Genomic DNA, 18,641 nt, shown 5'->3' on the forward strand with positions numbered 1-18,641 from the left:
TTCATTATTTTAAAGAAGGGTAGACATCAAATTTCACTTGTGACATATCAAGACTGAAATTGTTAAGTATGTAAAATTATATTTTACCTTTAATGGTATAAGTATTATTTGAATATTTTTCTCTATTCTTATTGGTTTTGCAATATAAAGAACAGTTTAATCACAGTGATTTAACATGAGAAATTAAAGAGGCCAGCAAAAATTAATTAACAGTGATATATATAATATGCTACCATTAAAGCATTCTGCTTTAAAATACATGCATTCTACTTGTTCATGTGAACTTGTTTTAATAGGTTATTTATTTTACTGATTATTCTCATTTATTGAATACCTTGAAGTGCTATCCCACTTTTTAAGCTTACATATAACCTGACTGGGTTAGAGAATGAGACATTAAGGATTTCGAAGGTTGTGGAAGTCTAAAAAAAAGTTCAGCTTTTTAAGTCCTAGTAGTTTTCAAGGTAATTTAATTATGTTAAGAGTAATTAATAGGCAGGGCATGGTGGCTCGTGCCTGTAATCCCAGCACTTTGGGAGGCTGAGGCCGGGGGATCATGAGGTCAGGAGTTGGAGACCATCCTGGCTAACACTGTGAAACCTTGTCTCTATTAAAAATACAAAAAAAATTAGCCGGGTGTGGTGGCAGGCGCCTGTAGTCCCAGCTACTCGGGAGGCTGAGGCAGGAGAATGGCGTGAACCTGGGAGACGGAGCTTGCAGTGAGCTAAGTGAGCCACTGCACTCTAGCCTTGGCAAAAGAGTGAGACTCTTTCTCTAAAAAAAAAAAAAAAAAAAAGAGTAATTAATAGATGTACTTTGTTGTTGTTGTTGTTGTTGTTGTTGTTGAGACAGGGTCTCACTCTGTCACCCAGGTTGGAGTGCAGTGGCACCATCACAGCTTGCTGCAGCCATGAACTCCTGGGCTCAAACGATCCTGCTGTCCCAAACTCATGAGTAGCTAGGAGTACAGGCATTGCACACCACTTCTGGCTAATTTTTTATAGAGATGGGGTCTTGCCGTGTTGCCCAGCTGTTCTCAAACTTCTGGCCTCAAGTGATCCTCCTGCCTCAGCCTCCCAAAGTGTTGGGATTACAGGCATGAGCCATTGTACCCAGCATATTTCCTTTTTTAAAGACACTTCACACAGTTCAGTGCTTTTTCACCTGAATTTCAGCTCATTAAAAGTTGTCTTTCCTTCAGTATTGCCATCTGTGTTACTATTTCTTGTTTTTCATTCTATACCACCATTATAAAATTGAATAGTCATGTTGATAACTTACAGAATATTTTTACATTACATATATTTTTTATCATGTTTTATAAGCCAGAATTCATCATAACAACCTCTATTAATGGTGTAGAATGGTGTATATATTATGGCATCATGGGCTAACTGAAATTTTCTTTAGAATATAAACCTAAATGAGCTCTTAAAGCTCTGGACATCTATCTCCTTTTTCAGGTTCTGGACTTTCTCTTAGATGTGTGACAAGGAATATAACTTCTTGACTAATGTAACTTTGTGCAATATAGTTTGAGTCTAAGGATTCTTCCTTTAATTGGTACTTTGCCTTCTACAAAATAGTCAGCTGTGTTATAATTATTTCCATGATCAGCAGTATTTGAAACACCTGTTTTTTTCTTTACTTTGTCATTATTAATATTAACCCAAATTTCTATTTCAGTTCATTTGTTTATTGATGTATTGAGAAACAGAGTGATATTTCTTACCATTTTGGGATTGTGTAGGTGTTTTTAGGAGGATGGAAGCCTCACTTCAGGCTTTTTAAATTTTTTCATTATTATCTTAAAAGATTGTCATGTTAGTTGGTTTAGTTTCTGTTAATGCAGAAATACAATGGAGTTGCCCACTTTTAACTTCATTTCCACAAGGAATTTAAAGCTGCTTTCTTAGCTTTAAATGTTTGTTTCTTGAAATCTCATAATATATTATTATGCTTGTCTCCTAGTTTGAACCTGAATTTGCCCTGTAATCAGTAAGCTCCTTTGAGTCCTGTATTATCTTTGTCAACCCTAGAGCACTTAGTAGAGTGCTTTGAATATAAAAGGTGCTTAATAAATGTCTGTTGAATTTATGTTTTATAATATTGGAAAAAACATTTTACTGATCCACTAAAATTTTCTGTGCTTATCTTTTACAAATTTTATGTACATCTCTTCATTTTCTATTTGAGCTTTCCTAAATTACTCTTTAAACCCTGGAAGAATTTTAGAAGCCTTATAAACTTCATCATAAAATTGATTCTTCTGCTGATTGCATATGCACCAACGTAGAGTGGACCTAAGACATATACACTTAACATTATATTCAGCACAATCTGCTTTGCCTTACCCTCTGTGATATAGTGGGGAGAGCAGGATTTTGTTATCAAGATCTTCTTGGGTTTTTTAAAGCACATCTCTACCAGTTGTTAGCTTATGTGGTCATCGGGAAGTTATTTATCAGAGCCTTTATCTCCTTTTCTCTGAAATCAGATATAATTTCTTCCTATAAACCTGAAATGAAGATCAAATACTATAACACAGTCAGAGCTGTCACTCATTTAAGTTTCATGTCCTTCTCCATTGTTGTAGTTGGTGCATCTCTCCCTTGTGGCCATCCCTGATCTCTGCAGTCAGTAGCTCTGCTCTCTGCCAGCCTCTTCTGCAGAGCAGCTTTTGCGGTCTCCCTCTTCATCACTGACTAGTAGGCTTTTTCTTTTTTCTTAACTCTTACTGATTTTGCCTTTTGTCTTTTGTTTTTCATTTCTTATCATGGAGTTTGGTCTTTAGAGTTATTTACATTCTGGGAGAATATGCTTTTCCTTTTTATAATTATTATGTACATTCTACAAATACAATGTGTAAATGTAATCAATGCTACATATATAGTCCCTTGCTTATTATGTTTATTAGTAACAGTTTTTGAATCTATGACCTTTTGCAGCTATTGCCATTCATTTTACTTAACTATCATTTATTATTTCCTAAGTAATATATCACTTACAGGTAGAAAATACAAACATGGACAAGACATGTTCCTTACCTCCCAGGAATTTATAGTCTCTGTGGGTGATAAACATAAAAGGCAGATTGGTGATAAGTACTATAATAGAGATACGTATGTGAAAGTGAGGGAAATGCTTAGAGCAACACTGTCCAGTTGAAAAATAAGATGAGACACGTTTGTAATTTTAAATTCTCTAGTAGTGCCATTAAAAAATGTGAAAAGAAACAAATGGGATGAATTTTAAAATATATTTTATTTAATTTAATGTATCCAAATATTGTTTTAACATGTCATGTAATCAATACACCACAATTGCTGACATAATTTACATTTTTATTTCATACTAAAAGTCTTCAAAACTTGGTGGGCATGTTAGACTTACAGCTGGAGTGATCAAATCATTTTGGTTTTCCTGGGACTTTCCTGTTTTAGCACCAAAAGTCCCTCATCCCAGAAACCCCCTCAGTCTCAGATTTGTCACCCTACTTAAAGTATATCTGAATTTGGATTTCATTGGAAATACTCAATTTGTATCTAGATTTGATTAAATGTGCAGTCAAAAAGTAGATTCATTTACTCAAATTGTTTGAGACATCCTAAGTTTTCCAATAACCAAATTGAGTATCAGTTATTACATTTAAATTAAAGTTAAATACAATTTAAAATTCAGTTCCTCTGTTACACTAACCCTATTTCAAATGCTAATAGTCACATGTTGCTTGTAGAGTACTGAAGGTATCTAGCTGGGCGTGGTGGCAGAGGCCTGTAAACCCAGCTACTCAGGAAGCTGAGGCAGGGAGAGTTGCATGAACCCAGGAGGCGGAGATTGCAGACAGCCAAGATCATGCCACTGCACTCCAGCCTGGGTGACAGCGAGACTCCACCTCAAAAATATAAAATAAAATAAAAAATAAAAGTATGAGAAATTAGATAGTTCGCTAGGTTAGCATTGAAACTATAACAGAGTATGAACACTGGTAAATCTAATGTTGGTCATTATCATTAGCCGAAGGCAGAAGCAAACCATATGTAGATAGTGTCATGCCTCATTATAATAGTCTTTGTTTTTGAAAATACACAGTATATTTTGGATGTTTGGTTCCTTTAAGTATTTTGGGGCTTTGTTCTCAAATACAGCTAAGTTACTTGGAAAGAATTTTTTTTTAATTTCAAGGCCTACTTTTCAGTTTGTTAGGTGGGTCCACAACTGCTAATTTGGCCCTACTACTGAGGATTCTACTTGACATCCTGTGTGTTTTGAGGTCTTTCTACTCTGGCTGGTGGGAACCAAACTATCCCTGGCCCCGTGTGAGCCCTGGGTATTATTCAGCCTGACTCTCTCTGGTGGTCCTTTCCTGGCCTCGGATAATTTCCTCATGCACATGGACTGATCAAAACTCAGCTGAAGATTTGAGGGGAATCCTCTGCACATCTCCAGAGTACCCTTTCTGCAGTACTCTGCTCTTCAGTAATCTGCTCCATGAATTCTAGCCACCTTGATCTCTGTAAATTCTGTCTTCTCAAGTTGGGGAGACTGCCAGGCTCTGTTTGGATACTTGCTCCTTGCACTATAGCCTGGAAACCCTCCAGGCAGTAAGTTGGGCTAATCATTTCTGTCTTCAGAGATCACTGTTCTGCACTGCCTGTCTAAACACCATCGTTTCAAAGAGGTTTTTTTTCTTTTTTAGTTATTTGAAATAGGAAAATAAATCTGATCTAAGTTTCTCCATTAATGGCTGAAAGCAAAAGTTAATCCACAGTATTTCTTTCAATCACGTGATTGAAAGTCGTACTTTATTTTTCTTGATGCTTGTAGCCTTTTTAGAAAACTCACAAGTTGGCTACTAATATGGAAACAAGTAAACCTTGCTTTTCTTTTCTTTCCTTTTTTTTTTGAGACAGAGTCTCGCTTTGTCACCCAGGCTGGAGTGCAGTGGCGTGATCTTGGTTCACTGTAACCTCTGCCTCCCAGGTTCAAGCGATTCTTCTGCCTCAGCCTCCGAAGAAGCTGGGACTACAGGCACACACCACCACACCCGGCTAATTTTTACATTTTTAGTCAAGATGGGGTTTCACCGTGTTGGCCAGGATGGTCTCAATCTCTTGACCTCATGATCTGCCCGCCTCGGCCTCTCAAAGTGCTGGGATTACAGGCATGAGCCACCACACCCGTCCGTAAACCTTGCTTTTCAAATGCTTGATATTGTAGAGTGGTACATGTGTATTTGTGTGTATTTGGTATGTTTGCATATTATGTATTTGATATTAACATCTTAAGTTATTTAATAAACTAATCAAAAAATAATTTCTTATAGACTGAGAGTAATCATGACACGGCGCTAACACTTGCCTGTGCTGGTGGCCACGAGGAACTGGTACAAACACTTCTAGAGAGAGGAGCTAGTATAGAGCACCGAGACAAGAAAGGTAGGGCCTGCTTTTGTTTTATTTTTTGGAATACTGGTCAAAAAATTTATTTAGGAACATTATTTCTTAGTCCTATTTTGAAGGTTAGATATTTTGTTCTTTTGCCTTAGCATGTAGTGAGAAGATCATTATTTTTCTCCAGGTTTTACTCCACTCATCTTGGCTGCCACAGCTGGTCATGTTGGTGTTGTGGAAATATTGCTGGACAATGGTGCAGACATTGAAGCCCAGTCTGAAAGAACCAAGGACACACCACTCTCCTTGGCTTGTTCTGGGGGAAGACAGGAGGTAATGTTTCCCCTTAGTGTAATTGTTTTCCTTTCTGTGTTTAGCAAATGTGTACTTTCACTTACATTATTTTTTCTATCAGAACAATGCTTTGACATTTAGATTTATCACAATAACTGAAACTATTATCTACTAACAAAAAGATGAGTATCATTGTTAGCATAAGCTATCTTGCCAGAAAAATCACACATTGTTTAGAATCCTGCTCATTTAAAAGTAGTAATGCCATGCGTTTAGGGTAGGAGAAAGACTATTCCAAGTCAAATCAGTAAGTTCCTAATGTACAGGGCCTATATTCACTCATCTTTGCCTGCCCTATAGTACATGGCATAGAAGGTACTTAATCCCAGTCTCTGTTGCTGTCTGTAAGATTAGTGGGGAATTAAGAATATTCCATTTTTATGAGTTTTGAGAACTCTTGTCTTGCTTTGATTTTTCCCCACCCTGTCTCAACTCTGGAGGAAAGGTTCTCAGATAAGATGGTAAGATTATTTGACCTTTTGTTTTTTTTAAGGAAACTAGAACAACTGATAGAGATTAGCTAGGCTTAAGAAAATATAGCTTTACACTCACTTATGTATCTTGTGGCATTTTATAATCAGCTAGATAACCCCCCCCCCTTTTTTTTTTTTTTTTCAAATTCAGTCCTTTGTACAGGGGATATAAACCAGATGTGTTGTCTCCATAGATTCCCTTCTCTATCAAGGAATTATTGAATCTTAGATTTGGAAAGCACCTTAGGTCGTTCAGACCAGTGTCTTAGCTTTAAAATCTTTTTTCTCCTATTCTTTTATAAGGTTTTCCTATTTATCAGGCCTGAAGTATGCCTTTTTTGTTTCCCTACAGTTCTTAGTTTTGTTCTTTAAACAAATAGAAAGAGGTTTATACCCTTTTCTATCTTCAGACTTTTTTTTTCCCGAAGTCACCTATTCTTTGTGTGAAACAAGTCTTGTTTCGGTTGTTAGCCTAAGAATACCTTTTCCAATCCCTTCACCATCGTGACTATTTCACCCTTTATGTCAGTATCCTTCTTGAAATATTATATGTAAAGGTATTCTGATGAGCAAACTGGGGAACTTTTACCTCCCATTTGAGCATCTTAAAGTAGCTTTTTCCCCCACTTCCGCCCAAGTCATAGCACATAAGGTTATATTGAACTCTAGTTAGTTAAACCCACTAGATTTTTAAAATAAACTAATAAATAAACAATTTTAAGAGATAATAATTCCTATACAAAAGAATGAGAAATCTAATAAAATTACATAAGTGCAGGAAGGTAGGGCTTGGTAATCCTTCATTTTGTAAATTAAAAAGCACTGAAATCTATTAACAGTGATAATATAGGCATTTTTTTTCCGTAATTTTTGTTCCCTTATATTTGGAATAGATATTAATATGCATGGATAGTTAGATACACTTGTTACTAGAATACTCCACACAAGAGACAAGGAGCCTGGCTTGTCCTTACTGTTTTGTTTCTTCTACTTGTGTCACTTTTTTCTTCTATAATTCATAGTAGGGGCAATAGATAAGTTAAAAGTATTATAAGCCAAATATTAAGATAGTGAAAAATAAACTACTTAATTTGATAAATTATTTCTACTATTCCAGAAAAAGTAAAAATCCCCATAAATCCCTTAAAGCAAAATTTTGACTTTCAATCATTTTGCCTTTCAATCATTATTTAGCTTGAAAAAATACTTGCTTTATATAAGAACAGGTTTTTTCAACATTGAGTCAAGAAGAAATTAGTTTATTTTCTTTATTTAAAAGTAACATTAAAGCCAATAGGGCACTGTAATTTTTATGAATTACATATTTTTGTTAAAATGTAACAGATTAGGTTACAACAATTGTTGAGGTATGTTAGGGTAACAATTTTGCCTATAAACACTTTGTTACTTTAATTTGGTGTCAATAGAACAGGTATAATAAAATGTTGGAAAGTCATTTTACTATAAAATCATACATTTCTGTTGTATATTGGATGTTTTGGGAGCAGAAGAGTTCTCTGAAAGAATTGAGAAAATATAATGGCATTGAGAAAACTTGAGAAATTTGATGAGAGTTTTCACTGTACTGTTTATAAAATAGCCTAACGCCATATTTTTTCTTGTTTTTATAACCTTGTCACTCGTTCTGAAAGCAAAAAGTGATGGAAAGAATGTGATATCTAAAATTGGACATAGCTTTGCTGAGATGCAAGATAAAGCACTGTTCATTAACATTTATTATTTGCCAGTTAGTATTTTAGGATATATTATTAATAGTAAGAGCAGGGGTAAGAGCTATGATCTTGAGCCAGTCTTGACTTCTCTATATCTTATTTATAAAATGAAAATGAATATTGTGTCAAAGGATTGTTTAGGCATTAAATGACATAGTGGACAATGATCTGTGAATGGCCAATCAGTACTTAAATAAATGCTAAATATTTTTAGGTTTCAGGAAATGCAATTAAGATCCAGTGGGATACAACTACACATCCACTAGAATGGCTAAAATTGACGACTGGCAATAACAAGTGTTGCCAAGACTCATGCTACTAGAACTCATGCACTATTGAAGGGAGTGCGCATAGTACAACCACTTTAAGAATAGCCTGGCAATTTCTTACAAAACCATACACCCAGAAATTCTGCCAGTAGGTGGGACCTAAAATCTAGGTAGTGAATGTATATAAGGTTTTTCAATGTTATCTTAGAAAATTTTCATAATTTTGTGAAAATATAGGACCTTTTATTCCATGTTTTTAAAATACTTAACTGATTGAAAGGTTTAAAAATATGTTAAATACATTCACATGTATAATACGAAAAAATCTTGTCCCGTATTACTCTGTTTTACCGCTTTGTGGTGAAATAACAAATATTAATTTCCAAAGCATGTCGCAACATTTTCAGTCCAGACCTTTCATGAACACACTATACCATTTTAGTAGATTTCTACATGGGTTTTACTTGAGAAGGTATCTCTTTGTTGGCTTCTAAGACCTCCTGCTACCATTAGAGGCTGATTTTGTGCAAAGCATGAAGGAAGAACTTTCACCTTCTTTTGTTGTACAGTATACCAGAAAAAGAAATTTAAAAATACACACTTTGGTAATTTGTCTCTCCATAAGAAAACATATTTTTTTCTATTTTATTTTCAGGTGGTGGAGCTATTGTTAGCTCGAGGGGCAAATAAAGAGCACAGGAATGTTTCTGATTACACACCTCTAAGTCTGGCTGCTTCTGGTGGCTATGTGAACATCATCAAAATATTACTAAATGCAGGAGCTGAGATTAACTCTAGGCAAGTTGTATTCCCTTTCTGTAAGCCCCTTATTTAGTAAGACTGTTATAGATATTTGTAGAACACCTATTTTTTAGTGCCAAATTTAATAAATCCCTTTATTACAAATTTGGCATTCAAAGTATTAGAGATTTTTGAGATGCACTTTATTTAAGTAATTAAAACTTGATACAGAGCTTGAAAAATATTGAGTACTTTTTCTTATGATACTAAATGTAAACATCTTAGAAGCTTTTATTAAGCAAGATAATACATGCTTTAAGATTGAAAGTTTATCCTAATAACTTATTAATCACCTTCCAGCCCAACTCATTATGTTGAGTGAAATACAAAAAAATTCTAATGAAATATTTCTAATGGAGTCCTGGTAATATCTCAGAGACTTAACTAGGGTTGAGAAAAATGGGTATTTTAAACAATCCTGCAAAATAATCTTAGATTAGAATTATATATCATCTCCAGTTTTTCTATGTCATTTAAAATATATATTTTCCCATTTGTTTTCCCCATACCTGCACCCCCAGAACTGGTAGCAAATTGGGCATCTCTCCTCTGATGTTAGCAGCTATGAATGGGCATACAGCTGCTGTTAAGCTCTTGTTAGACATGGGCTCTGACATAAATGCTCAGATAGAAACCAATCGGAACACTGCCCTTACTTTAGCCTGCTTCCAAGGAAGAACTGAAGTGGTTAGTCTTCTGCTTGATAGAAAAGCAAATGTTGAACACAGAGCTAAGGTAAGAAAAAGTTTGAGATTTACACATGAATTTATTGCTTTGATATTTAAGATGTATAGTAGCAACATGTTGATTATAATTTTAGTGCTTTCTAGTAACATTTATCTCCTATGTATATATTTAATTAGAAATCATTCTGTATAAGTCAGTCAAACATTAACTCTTGAAAATACCTGAGTGATAAAGTTTTATAGGCAACAATGACAGTAGGGTTATCAGCTGAAAAAGAGAGACTGTTTTGAAAAGGAAGGGAATGGAACATTTATTGAGTACCAGTTATATGCCAAGTGCTTGCATCTTAAACAGATTTTTTTTTCTTTTTCCTTTCTTTCTTCTTTTTTTTTTTTTTGCAATACCGTTGAGATTAGGTAGAATTATTTTCTTTTAATAGATCAGACTGTAACTCAAAGGAGCTAATAAGGGTCAGTGATTAAATTTAGTTGTGAATCTTGGTAACAGCTGTATCATATTCCTTCTTCAAGTTGTTATTCTTTAAAATTTTAGATCTTTCCAGTCTCTTATGTGTCATTACTTTTAATTTTACGCTAAACTTAGACTGGTCTCACACCACTAATGGAAGCTGCCTCTGGTGGATATGCGGAGGTGGGCCGAGTTCTTTTGGATAAAGGTGCTGATGTTAATGCCCCTCCAGTTCCCTCCTCAAGAGATACAGCTTTAACCATAGCAGCAGATAAAGGGCATTACAAATTCTGTGAGCTTCTTATTGGCAGGTATGTTGTTACTATACCCTTCATATATGAACACAAGTGTTACTAGTGATTATCATTCTCTCTGGGCAATTAAACTATTTAAAAAATCAAATGTGATTATTTCTTCTTTTATAAACAAGTGCTTTTTTCTCCAAACTTACCCATTGTTTTCCAACCCTCCAGAGCTATGCTACATTGTCTGATTTGTTTCTGTGTAACCTAAAACTGTTTTTCTTTCATTCTTGTCTATATTACTTTTAACGTCTATAATAACAAGCTATTTGAACATCCATCTGTTATCAGACATACTTACATCCCCGACACACAAGTCTTAAAAGTCTGGCAGTGATCTAAGGCTTCATTGTTCATTTTCTTGTTCTTTACAGCAATTAAGGCTTTTAGGTGTGGTTATGGGACTATTTAAGATAAACAGACAAGATCCAGGGTACTTTCTACTTTCAGTCATGTAGAAGCTGCCTGCTAGTTTTCCAAAGATGCTTGTCTGTTTAACTTGTTTTCATGCACTCTCAAAGACCTTTGCATGGTATTCTAAGCAGTAGTATTTGGCAGTAACTGCTGTTAACTCTTATTAACCATGGGTCTTCCCATCTACATCATGCCCACTGAATGAATGCTAAACCTGCATGTTATCTTTAACATAACTACAAAAACAGATTGAGTATCCCTAATTGGAAAAGCTCCAAAATATGGAGCTTTTTGAGCCCTCTTGTGACACTCAAAGGAGATACTCACTGGAGCATTTCAGACTTCAGATATAGGATTTCAGATTAGGGATGGTCAAACTGTATATGAATACAAATAATCTGAAACAGTTACAGTTGCCTCATAGGATATTGTTTGTGTAGTATAATTCTGAGAACACGACATATTTAAATCTTTGAATATTGAAAACAATTTTTATCTTTACAGAATATTTTCACATGTTGATAGTTGATTTTTGTTACTGTGTCATTTCATTCTATTTAAGACAATGCTAGGGTAGGTGTGGTGACAATGCCAATAATTTCAGCACTTTGAAAGGTTGAGGCAGGAGGATTGCTTGAGCCCAGGAGTTCAAGACCAGCCTGGGTAACATAGGAAGATTCCATCTCCGCAAGAAATTTAAAAATTAGCTGAGCGTGGTGGCATGGGCCTGTAGTCCCAGCTACTCTGGAGGCTGAGGTAGGAGAATCATATGACCCCTGGAGGTGGAGGCTGCAGTGAGCCATGATCTCACCACTGCACTCCAGCCCGTGTGACAGAGCAAAACCCTGTATTAAAAAAAAAAAAAAAAAAAAAGACAATGCTATCTGTGTCATTGGTTTTTAGGGGAGCTCATATTGATGTACGTAACAAGAAGGGGAACACTCCATTGTGGCTAGCAGCAAATGGTGGACACCTCGATGTGGTTCAGTTACTGGTGCAAGCAGGTGCAGATGTGGATGCAGCAGATAACCGCAAGATAACTCCTCTTATGGCAGCATTTAGAAAGGTATAAGTCTTTCATCCTCATTTCCCTGGATGTTTTTTTACTTACACTAGGAAGTACATGGCTTAGTGATCACTAAAGACTCATTTTGTGCTTTTGCAGCTGTGATGAAAGCAATAATATGCAAATAATTACTCTTATGGCAACATTAAATGTAGATATATACAGGTTTTGCAGAAAAGCCATTAATTTTAACCTTATTGGACATCAGAGCTAAGTAAACTTTTAAAAAGCTGTTCTAAGTAATGTTTTCAAAATCTAGTTGCAGTCTTAATCTTCACAAAGTGTAAATCCAGTTAAGATACTTAAGTAAGTACCTCCAGTTAGTTACTCTTAGTGAGTGTTTTCTTCTATTACCACTACAGAGAAAAATATCACTTAAGCTGGTTAGTTTGGTGGGGGGTTGTGCCAGGCACGGTGGCTCATGCCTGTAATCTCAGCACTTTGGGAGGCCAAGGCGGGCAGATATAGCGAAGCCCTGCCTCTACAAAAATTATAAAAATTAGCCGAGCGTGGTGACATGTGCTTATAGTCCCAGCTACTCAGGAGGCTGAGATAGGAGGATGGCTTGAGCCTGAGAGGCAGAGGTTGCAGTGAGCTGAGATTGCACCACCGCACTCCAGCCCGGGTGACAGAGTACGACCCTGTCTCTAAAAAAATTTGTTTTCATTTCGATTATTGACTTTACTAGGAAAAAAAATGAATTAAATAATGAAAATGCCTCTACCAGCATTTTAAACTACTAAGTTTCAAGTATATTACATTTAAAGGTAAAAATAGGAATTCTGTGAAAGTGAAACAAACTTTCTCTTTCTGTACGTAGCACAGAGCTGTGTGTAAGTAATTTGATTTAATGGTTTGTTTGATAATCCATTGATCTCTTAAATACAGCTTTAGTTTGTTATTGGGAATATCAGATTACTGTTACAGGGATTATAATTTTGAGTTTTGTCATTCGGAGATACGTAGCTAAAATTCCCTGTAGATGCCAAAATGTTGAAAAATTTTAATAAATAAATCGCAGTAAGCTATCTCTTCCTTTTTCTCTTATTATTTTCTCTGAATGCTGTTCTTTATTCTACCTCTTCCTTAGATATTCTAGACTACCACTGACTCTGTATTTTTGACTCTGTATATTTTTGTTTCTCAGCAATCCAACTTATTCCTTCTCACTGGCTAGCTGCCTCTTCTCCAAGCAAGCTAGCATATCATTATCAAGTTAATCTTTCTCACCACTCTACTATATTAGAGAACCTCTTCAAGAACCTTTCTATGTCTCCCCAGTCTCTGAAATAATTTGAAATCCAATCTTAGTTTGGTATTCACAGCCACCACAATTTAGTGCTTGTAGATTTTGTCTCCCATTAGAATCCTTAACGTGGAGAATTATCTTCTTGCTTGGTCTTTTCCTTGTTCCTGTCTCTCACATCACCTTTGTTCTCATCTCATAGAATGCCCATGTCTTTCTTCATTTTTCCAAAGTTACTCATTCTTTAGTTATAGTTGAAGTCTCTCCTTCTACCCAACTCTTCATCCTATTTGAGTTCACATTGATATCTCTAATCTCTAGAGGTTGTACAAGTTTGACAGTCTATCATTCATTTGGAGAAATACATATTTTTATATGTTATTACTCTAATTATTAGAGTTATTATTTTTATTAGTTATTACTCTAGTATCTAACATGCATATATCTTTCCAAATAGACTTATTGACTTCAGATGAGCAGTGCTTATCTTTTATACTCTTATGTATTCGTTCCATTATTTCTTGAGTACTTAACGTGCAACTGTGGGCTAGAGTACTACATTATATAGGGTGCAACATAGTATATGTATATATAACATATACTATGTTATATAGGGTGCAATATGGAAAGGTAAGATCCATACCCAAAGTTAGGTAACTGTTTGAGTTGTCCCATATAAATAGTTTAAACACTGTAGAAGTGTTAGAGAGATCCTTAGGGAATGATATAAGTGGCATTTGAGCTATTCATTTAGAGAAAAGTTTAGAAACATGCAGTCTAAAAGGAAGAGATAGAGGCAATAGAAAAAGTATGCTCAAGATTAACAGCTGTTTATCCCGACTGGCTAACTTCAGATGTTGTGTCAGAAAGCAACAGTATGGGCTAGAGAAAGTGGGAATGGCTCTTAAGAAGTAGGAAAGGGCAAGTCTAAAGATTTTGAACTTAGATACTGACTTGTGTTGCAGTGAATAATCATAGCTTATTCTTCATGAAAGTATATATTCTTTCACACTACCTAGGACAGTATTATACATTTGTTTTTTATCTGAAGGAATGAAAAAACAAAATTATTATTTTTCTCTTTTAATCCTTAGAATTGAAACTAGACTCTCATATTTAGGGAGTTAGCAAAGAAAAAAATAAGAATCCCCCCTGCCCCCCCCCACCACCACCCTTCAGACATATCCCCTACTCTTTGTATTGATTTTGGGATTATTGTTTTTTTTATTCAGAGTTGTTTAGAATTTTAGCTCATATTATTATGTACTTTTTTTGGAGGGTAGGATGAAAATGATCAATGTGGATTTAACTCACTGGAACCAAAGCCTGTCTCTTTTTCATTTATAGTGTAAATATGCAATTTAGTCTTTACTTTGTGGCACTAGTCTTAACTGTTAAAGTTAGTTCAGGCATAGATTTACTGAATTGTTAGAGTCTGTTTTCAATCTGACATTGATATCTATTTTTTAGGGTCATGTGAAGGTGGTGCGCTACTTAGTCAAAGAAGTCAATCAGTTTCCATCAGATTCTGAATGTATGAGATACATAGCAACCATCACTGATAAGGTAATATGTTGTTCACTATATGAGCAAGGGACTCTATTTGGTTAATATATCTTCCATTCTAAGAAAAATTCTTAGTTTGAGTAGTAAAGTGTAATATGTAGCCATTTTCATTTATCTAGTATTTGGGAATGAAGTATGTGATTTAAGAGATTCTTGCAGATTATTTACTTACCTAATGAATCAATAAAACATCCTCTGCTATAGGATTACCTTATCTTTAAAAATAATACTTAAGGCCAGGTGCAGTGGCTCACCCTTGTAATCCCAGCAGTTTGGGAGGCCGAGGCAGGTGGATTGCATGAGCCCAGGAGTTCAAGACCAGCTTGGGCAACATGGGGAGACCCCATCTCTACAAAAATATAAAAATTAGCCTGGCATGTTGGCATGTGCCTATAATCCCAGCTACTTGGAAGGCTGAGGCACGAAAATCGCTTGAACCCGGCAGGTGGAGGTTGCAGTGATCCAAGAGTGTGCCATTGTACTCCAGCCTGGGCATCAAAGCAAGACTGTCTCAAAAAATAAAATAAAAATAAAAAAATTCTTGAGCTAATTTAATTTTTATGTGAACACTAAGTAATTCAAAGCAACATGTTATTATTCATTAGGGCTGTCTTCTGTATATGTGTGTTTATCCAGACTGATACCTATATTGAGAAAGTGATGAGTCCAATAGATTTTTATTTCTTAGTAAGATGAACATACTACTTTTAATCATGAGCAAGAAGTCTTGAGTGTGATGTAAAAGTTAGGGTAACTAACTTTTAGTTTTAACTGAGTTTTAGAATGAATCGGCTAGGAATTTTGCAGGAAATGCAAATTTTGCAGGAAATTTTATGGAAGATAAAATTGAATCCTATTAGAGATCCGAATTGAGACCTTCTCCTGGAGACATACATTTTGATTTGGAGTTTACACTTGAATAAGATCCTAACACGTGCCTCTGAAGACCAAAGAGGACAACAAATCTGAAAAATGTCTTCTTATTACGTTTACACAGTTGCTATTACATGATAGTGAACAGTTTTTCCCTATGAGTTTTAATTTAAACTAGCTAGGTCACTGTCTTTCCTAGCTCTAGATTTGTCCATGACAATTAACATTCTTATATATCACAGGTTTTTAGGGGGAGAGGGGGAGATTAAAAATAAATTATTTTTAATAATACTAAGAATAAGACTGGTTCAGTGGCACACAGCTGTAGTCTCAGGTACGCATTAGTCTCATGTACTTGGTAGGCTGAGATGAGAGGATTGCTTGAGCCCAGGAGTTAAAGAATACAGTGTACTATGATTGTGCCTGTTAATAGCCACTGCATTTAAGCCTGGGCAACATGGCAAGCCCCTATCTCTAAAATTAAATAAAAATTTTATAAAAATAAGGAAGTAGTGTTTTGCTGTCCTAAAGTGTGACTTGAGAATGAAATCACTGAGAAAATTATGTAAGTACATGTATCTGATTCCTTTATAAATGATTCTTGTACACAAAATTGGAGCAACAAAGCTTAAATATTTGAGGACATTTCTTGAAAAATTTTCACATCTGTTTTCTTTGTTGACATTGACTATTTCCTTTAGCCTGTTAACCAGCCAACATAAATTATTGTAGTTCTGTTTGCTGTCCAATTTCTTATATTTAAATTAGAGGATAAATGATTTTAGTTTCTAAAGTGCCTGCTAAATGGATATTATTTTGAAGAATAGCAAAAGCTACTCTTTGATTCTTTATTTGTATATATTCCTAAATATACCATGTCAATTATGTTTTTATTTGCACACCTTTTTTCCCCCTTTCATGGATCTTTATTGCTTAGGTTTGAGTACCTTACTAAAGATCTTCATGTTTTTAGGAATTTCTCTAAGTGGGAATTGTTCTGTGAGCCTGGAAAAATCTTAATTTTTCATTATAGGAGATGCTGAAGAAGTGTCATCTTTGTATGGAGTCAATAGTACAAGCCAAAGATAGACAGGCTGCTGAAGCAAACAAAAACGCCAGCATTTTGTTAGAGGAGTTAGACTTGGAAAAGGTAATAATATTTACACGTGAAAACTACCCACTTTTTTCCATCTTGTTTTCTCTTCTTTTGATTTGTAATCCGTTGTTTTTTTGTTTTGTTTTGTTTGCTTTAAATTATATACATGGTTTCTTTCTACATTTGGCTCAAATCGTGGAGAAAATTATGAGTACATTGAACATCATTAAAAGCTTCTTTGTAACTAACAAAATTTTGTTATAGGAATTGCATTGATCTGGAAGTCAGAAAACTTAGCTTCTAGTTCTGGATTTTAGTTTTATCTCAGCTAATGATCTCTTAATCCTCAACCACATCTGTTGTTTTTTGATCTTAGACCTTGTAATTTATTGCCAACAGGTTTATCACAAGTGCCAAATGCACTACCAAGGCATAACCAACTAGTGAAATACAAATCTTGGAATGTCAAATGAGTACACTTTTTAAATGGGTGACTTCTCTTGTACTTTTCTCTTTCAGGCAGACTACAACATCATTCCCATCTATTCCCATGGGGAGTAAAACACACCAAAACAGCATATAGTTTGGACAGTCTTATAGCTTCTTCACTCCCCTTTTCTGCCACATTTTCCCCTATAATTCTGTACTCTAGAACTTAATTGAATAGTAATCATAGGAAAATAATTGGTTTGGCATTGAATATTATGGAACTGCCATATCTCATCTTTTATAAAAAGGTCAGTGGCTGGGCGCAGTAGCTCACGCCTGTATTCCCAGCACTTTGGGAGGCCGAGGCGGGCGCATCACCTGAGGTCTGGAGCTTGAGACCAGCCTGGCCAAGATGGCAAAACGCTGTCTCTACCAAAAATACGAAAATTAGCCAGACGTGGTGGTGCATGCCTGTAATCCCATCTACTCTGGAGGCTGAGGCAGGAGAAATCACTTGAACCTGGGAGGCGGAGGTTGCAGTGAGCCAAGATCACGCCACTGCACTCCAGCCTGGGCAACAGAGTGAGATTCTGTCTCAAAAAATAAATAAAATTTTTTTAAAAAGGTCAAAATGCTATAAAATTTAACATGTACTGTTTAAATTTATAAAGGAGATGCAGTGATAATTACGCACATGCGTTTTTTGACTTGTTAGCTACATTCTTTTTTTTCTTTTTTTTTTTTTTTTTTTTAGGCGGAGTCTCTCTCTTTTCCACTCACTGGAGTGCAGTGGCGCGATCTCGGCTCACTGCAACCTCCGCCTCCCAGGTTCATGCCATTCTCCTGCCTCAGCCTCTCCGAGTAGCTGGGACTACAGGCGCCCGCCACCACGCCCGGCTAATTTTTTGTATTTTTAGTAGAGACGGGGTTTCACCGTGGTCTCGATCTCCTGACCTCGTGATCCGCCCGCCTCGGCCTCCCAAAGTGCTGGGATTACAAGCGTGAGCCACCGCGCCCGGCCCATTCTTTTTTACTATACTTGCTTTCTTTATTAAGCTCTACATTTTATCCTACATTAATATGAATCATTTGAAGTACTTTATTCCAATTTAAATTTGAAAATACTATTTCCTGAAAAGATGTATTTTATTTTGGAAGCTCTTCATTTTTAAAAATTTCTGGTTTATATTCTGAGCAAATTAAAAGTAGCTGTTGTGGCCATTTAAAAATGTTAAAAGAATGTGAGTGCATTAAGAGATATAATGACCACTATAACTATTACTTGACCTGTTTTTATGTTCACTACCTAACATTTATTTAATGCCTGCTAAATACAAGGCAGTATAATTGAGCCAAGTTATGTGATAGAATATATATTTGATTCTTTAAATTTTTGGTTTTTTATTATAACAGTGTGTTCAGTTTAAACTGTGAAACAGACAAAGACAAGAACAGCTGCCATCATTTTAAG

General features: G+C 35.5%; 1 protein-coding gene across 7 annotated transcripts in view; it reads left to right on the plus strand.

The window, feature by feature from the left end:
* The window catches only part of ANKRD17 (ankyrin repeat domain 17), a 181,859-nt gene that overhangs the window by 126,690 nt on the left and 36,528 nt on the right, over positions 1–18,641 (plus strand). For 6 of the 7 annotated variants that reach the window (XM_032150326.2, XM_032150336.2, XM_032150370.2 and 3 more), the window contains 8 exons: positions 5,327–5,438; positions 5,581–5,726; positions 8,878–9,020; positions 9,545–9,758; positions 10,314–10,489; positions 11,798–11,960; positions 14,677–14,772; positions 16,679–16,795. In XM_032150326.2, the coding sequence (XP_032006217.1) occupies positions 5,327–5,438; positions 5,581–5,726; positions 8,878–9,020; positions 9,545–9,758; positions 10,314–10,489; positions 11,798–11,960; positions 14,677–14,772; positions 16,679–16,795 (1,167 nt within the window). Of the gene's footprint in view, positions 1–5,326; positions 5,439–5,580; positions 5,727–8,877; positions 9,021–9,538; positions 9,759–10,313; positions 10,490–11,797; positions 11,961–14,676; positions 14,773–16,678; positions 16,796–18,641 lie in introns of all 7 variants that reach the window. The other variant, XM_058433941.1, reaches the window with a different exon arrangement.

Source organism: Hylobates moloch, unplaced genomic scaffold (assembly GCF_009828535.3).
Source record: "Hylobates moloch isolate HMO894 unplaced genomic scaffold, HMol_V3 SCAFFOLD_2, whole genome shotgun sequence".
Lineage (NCBI taxonomy): Eukaryota > Metazoa > Chordata > Mammalia > Primates > Hylobatidae > Hylobates > Hylobates moloch.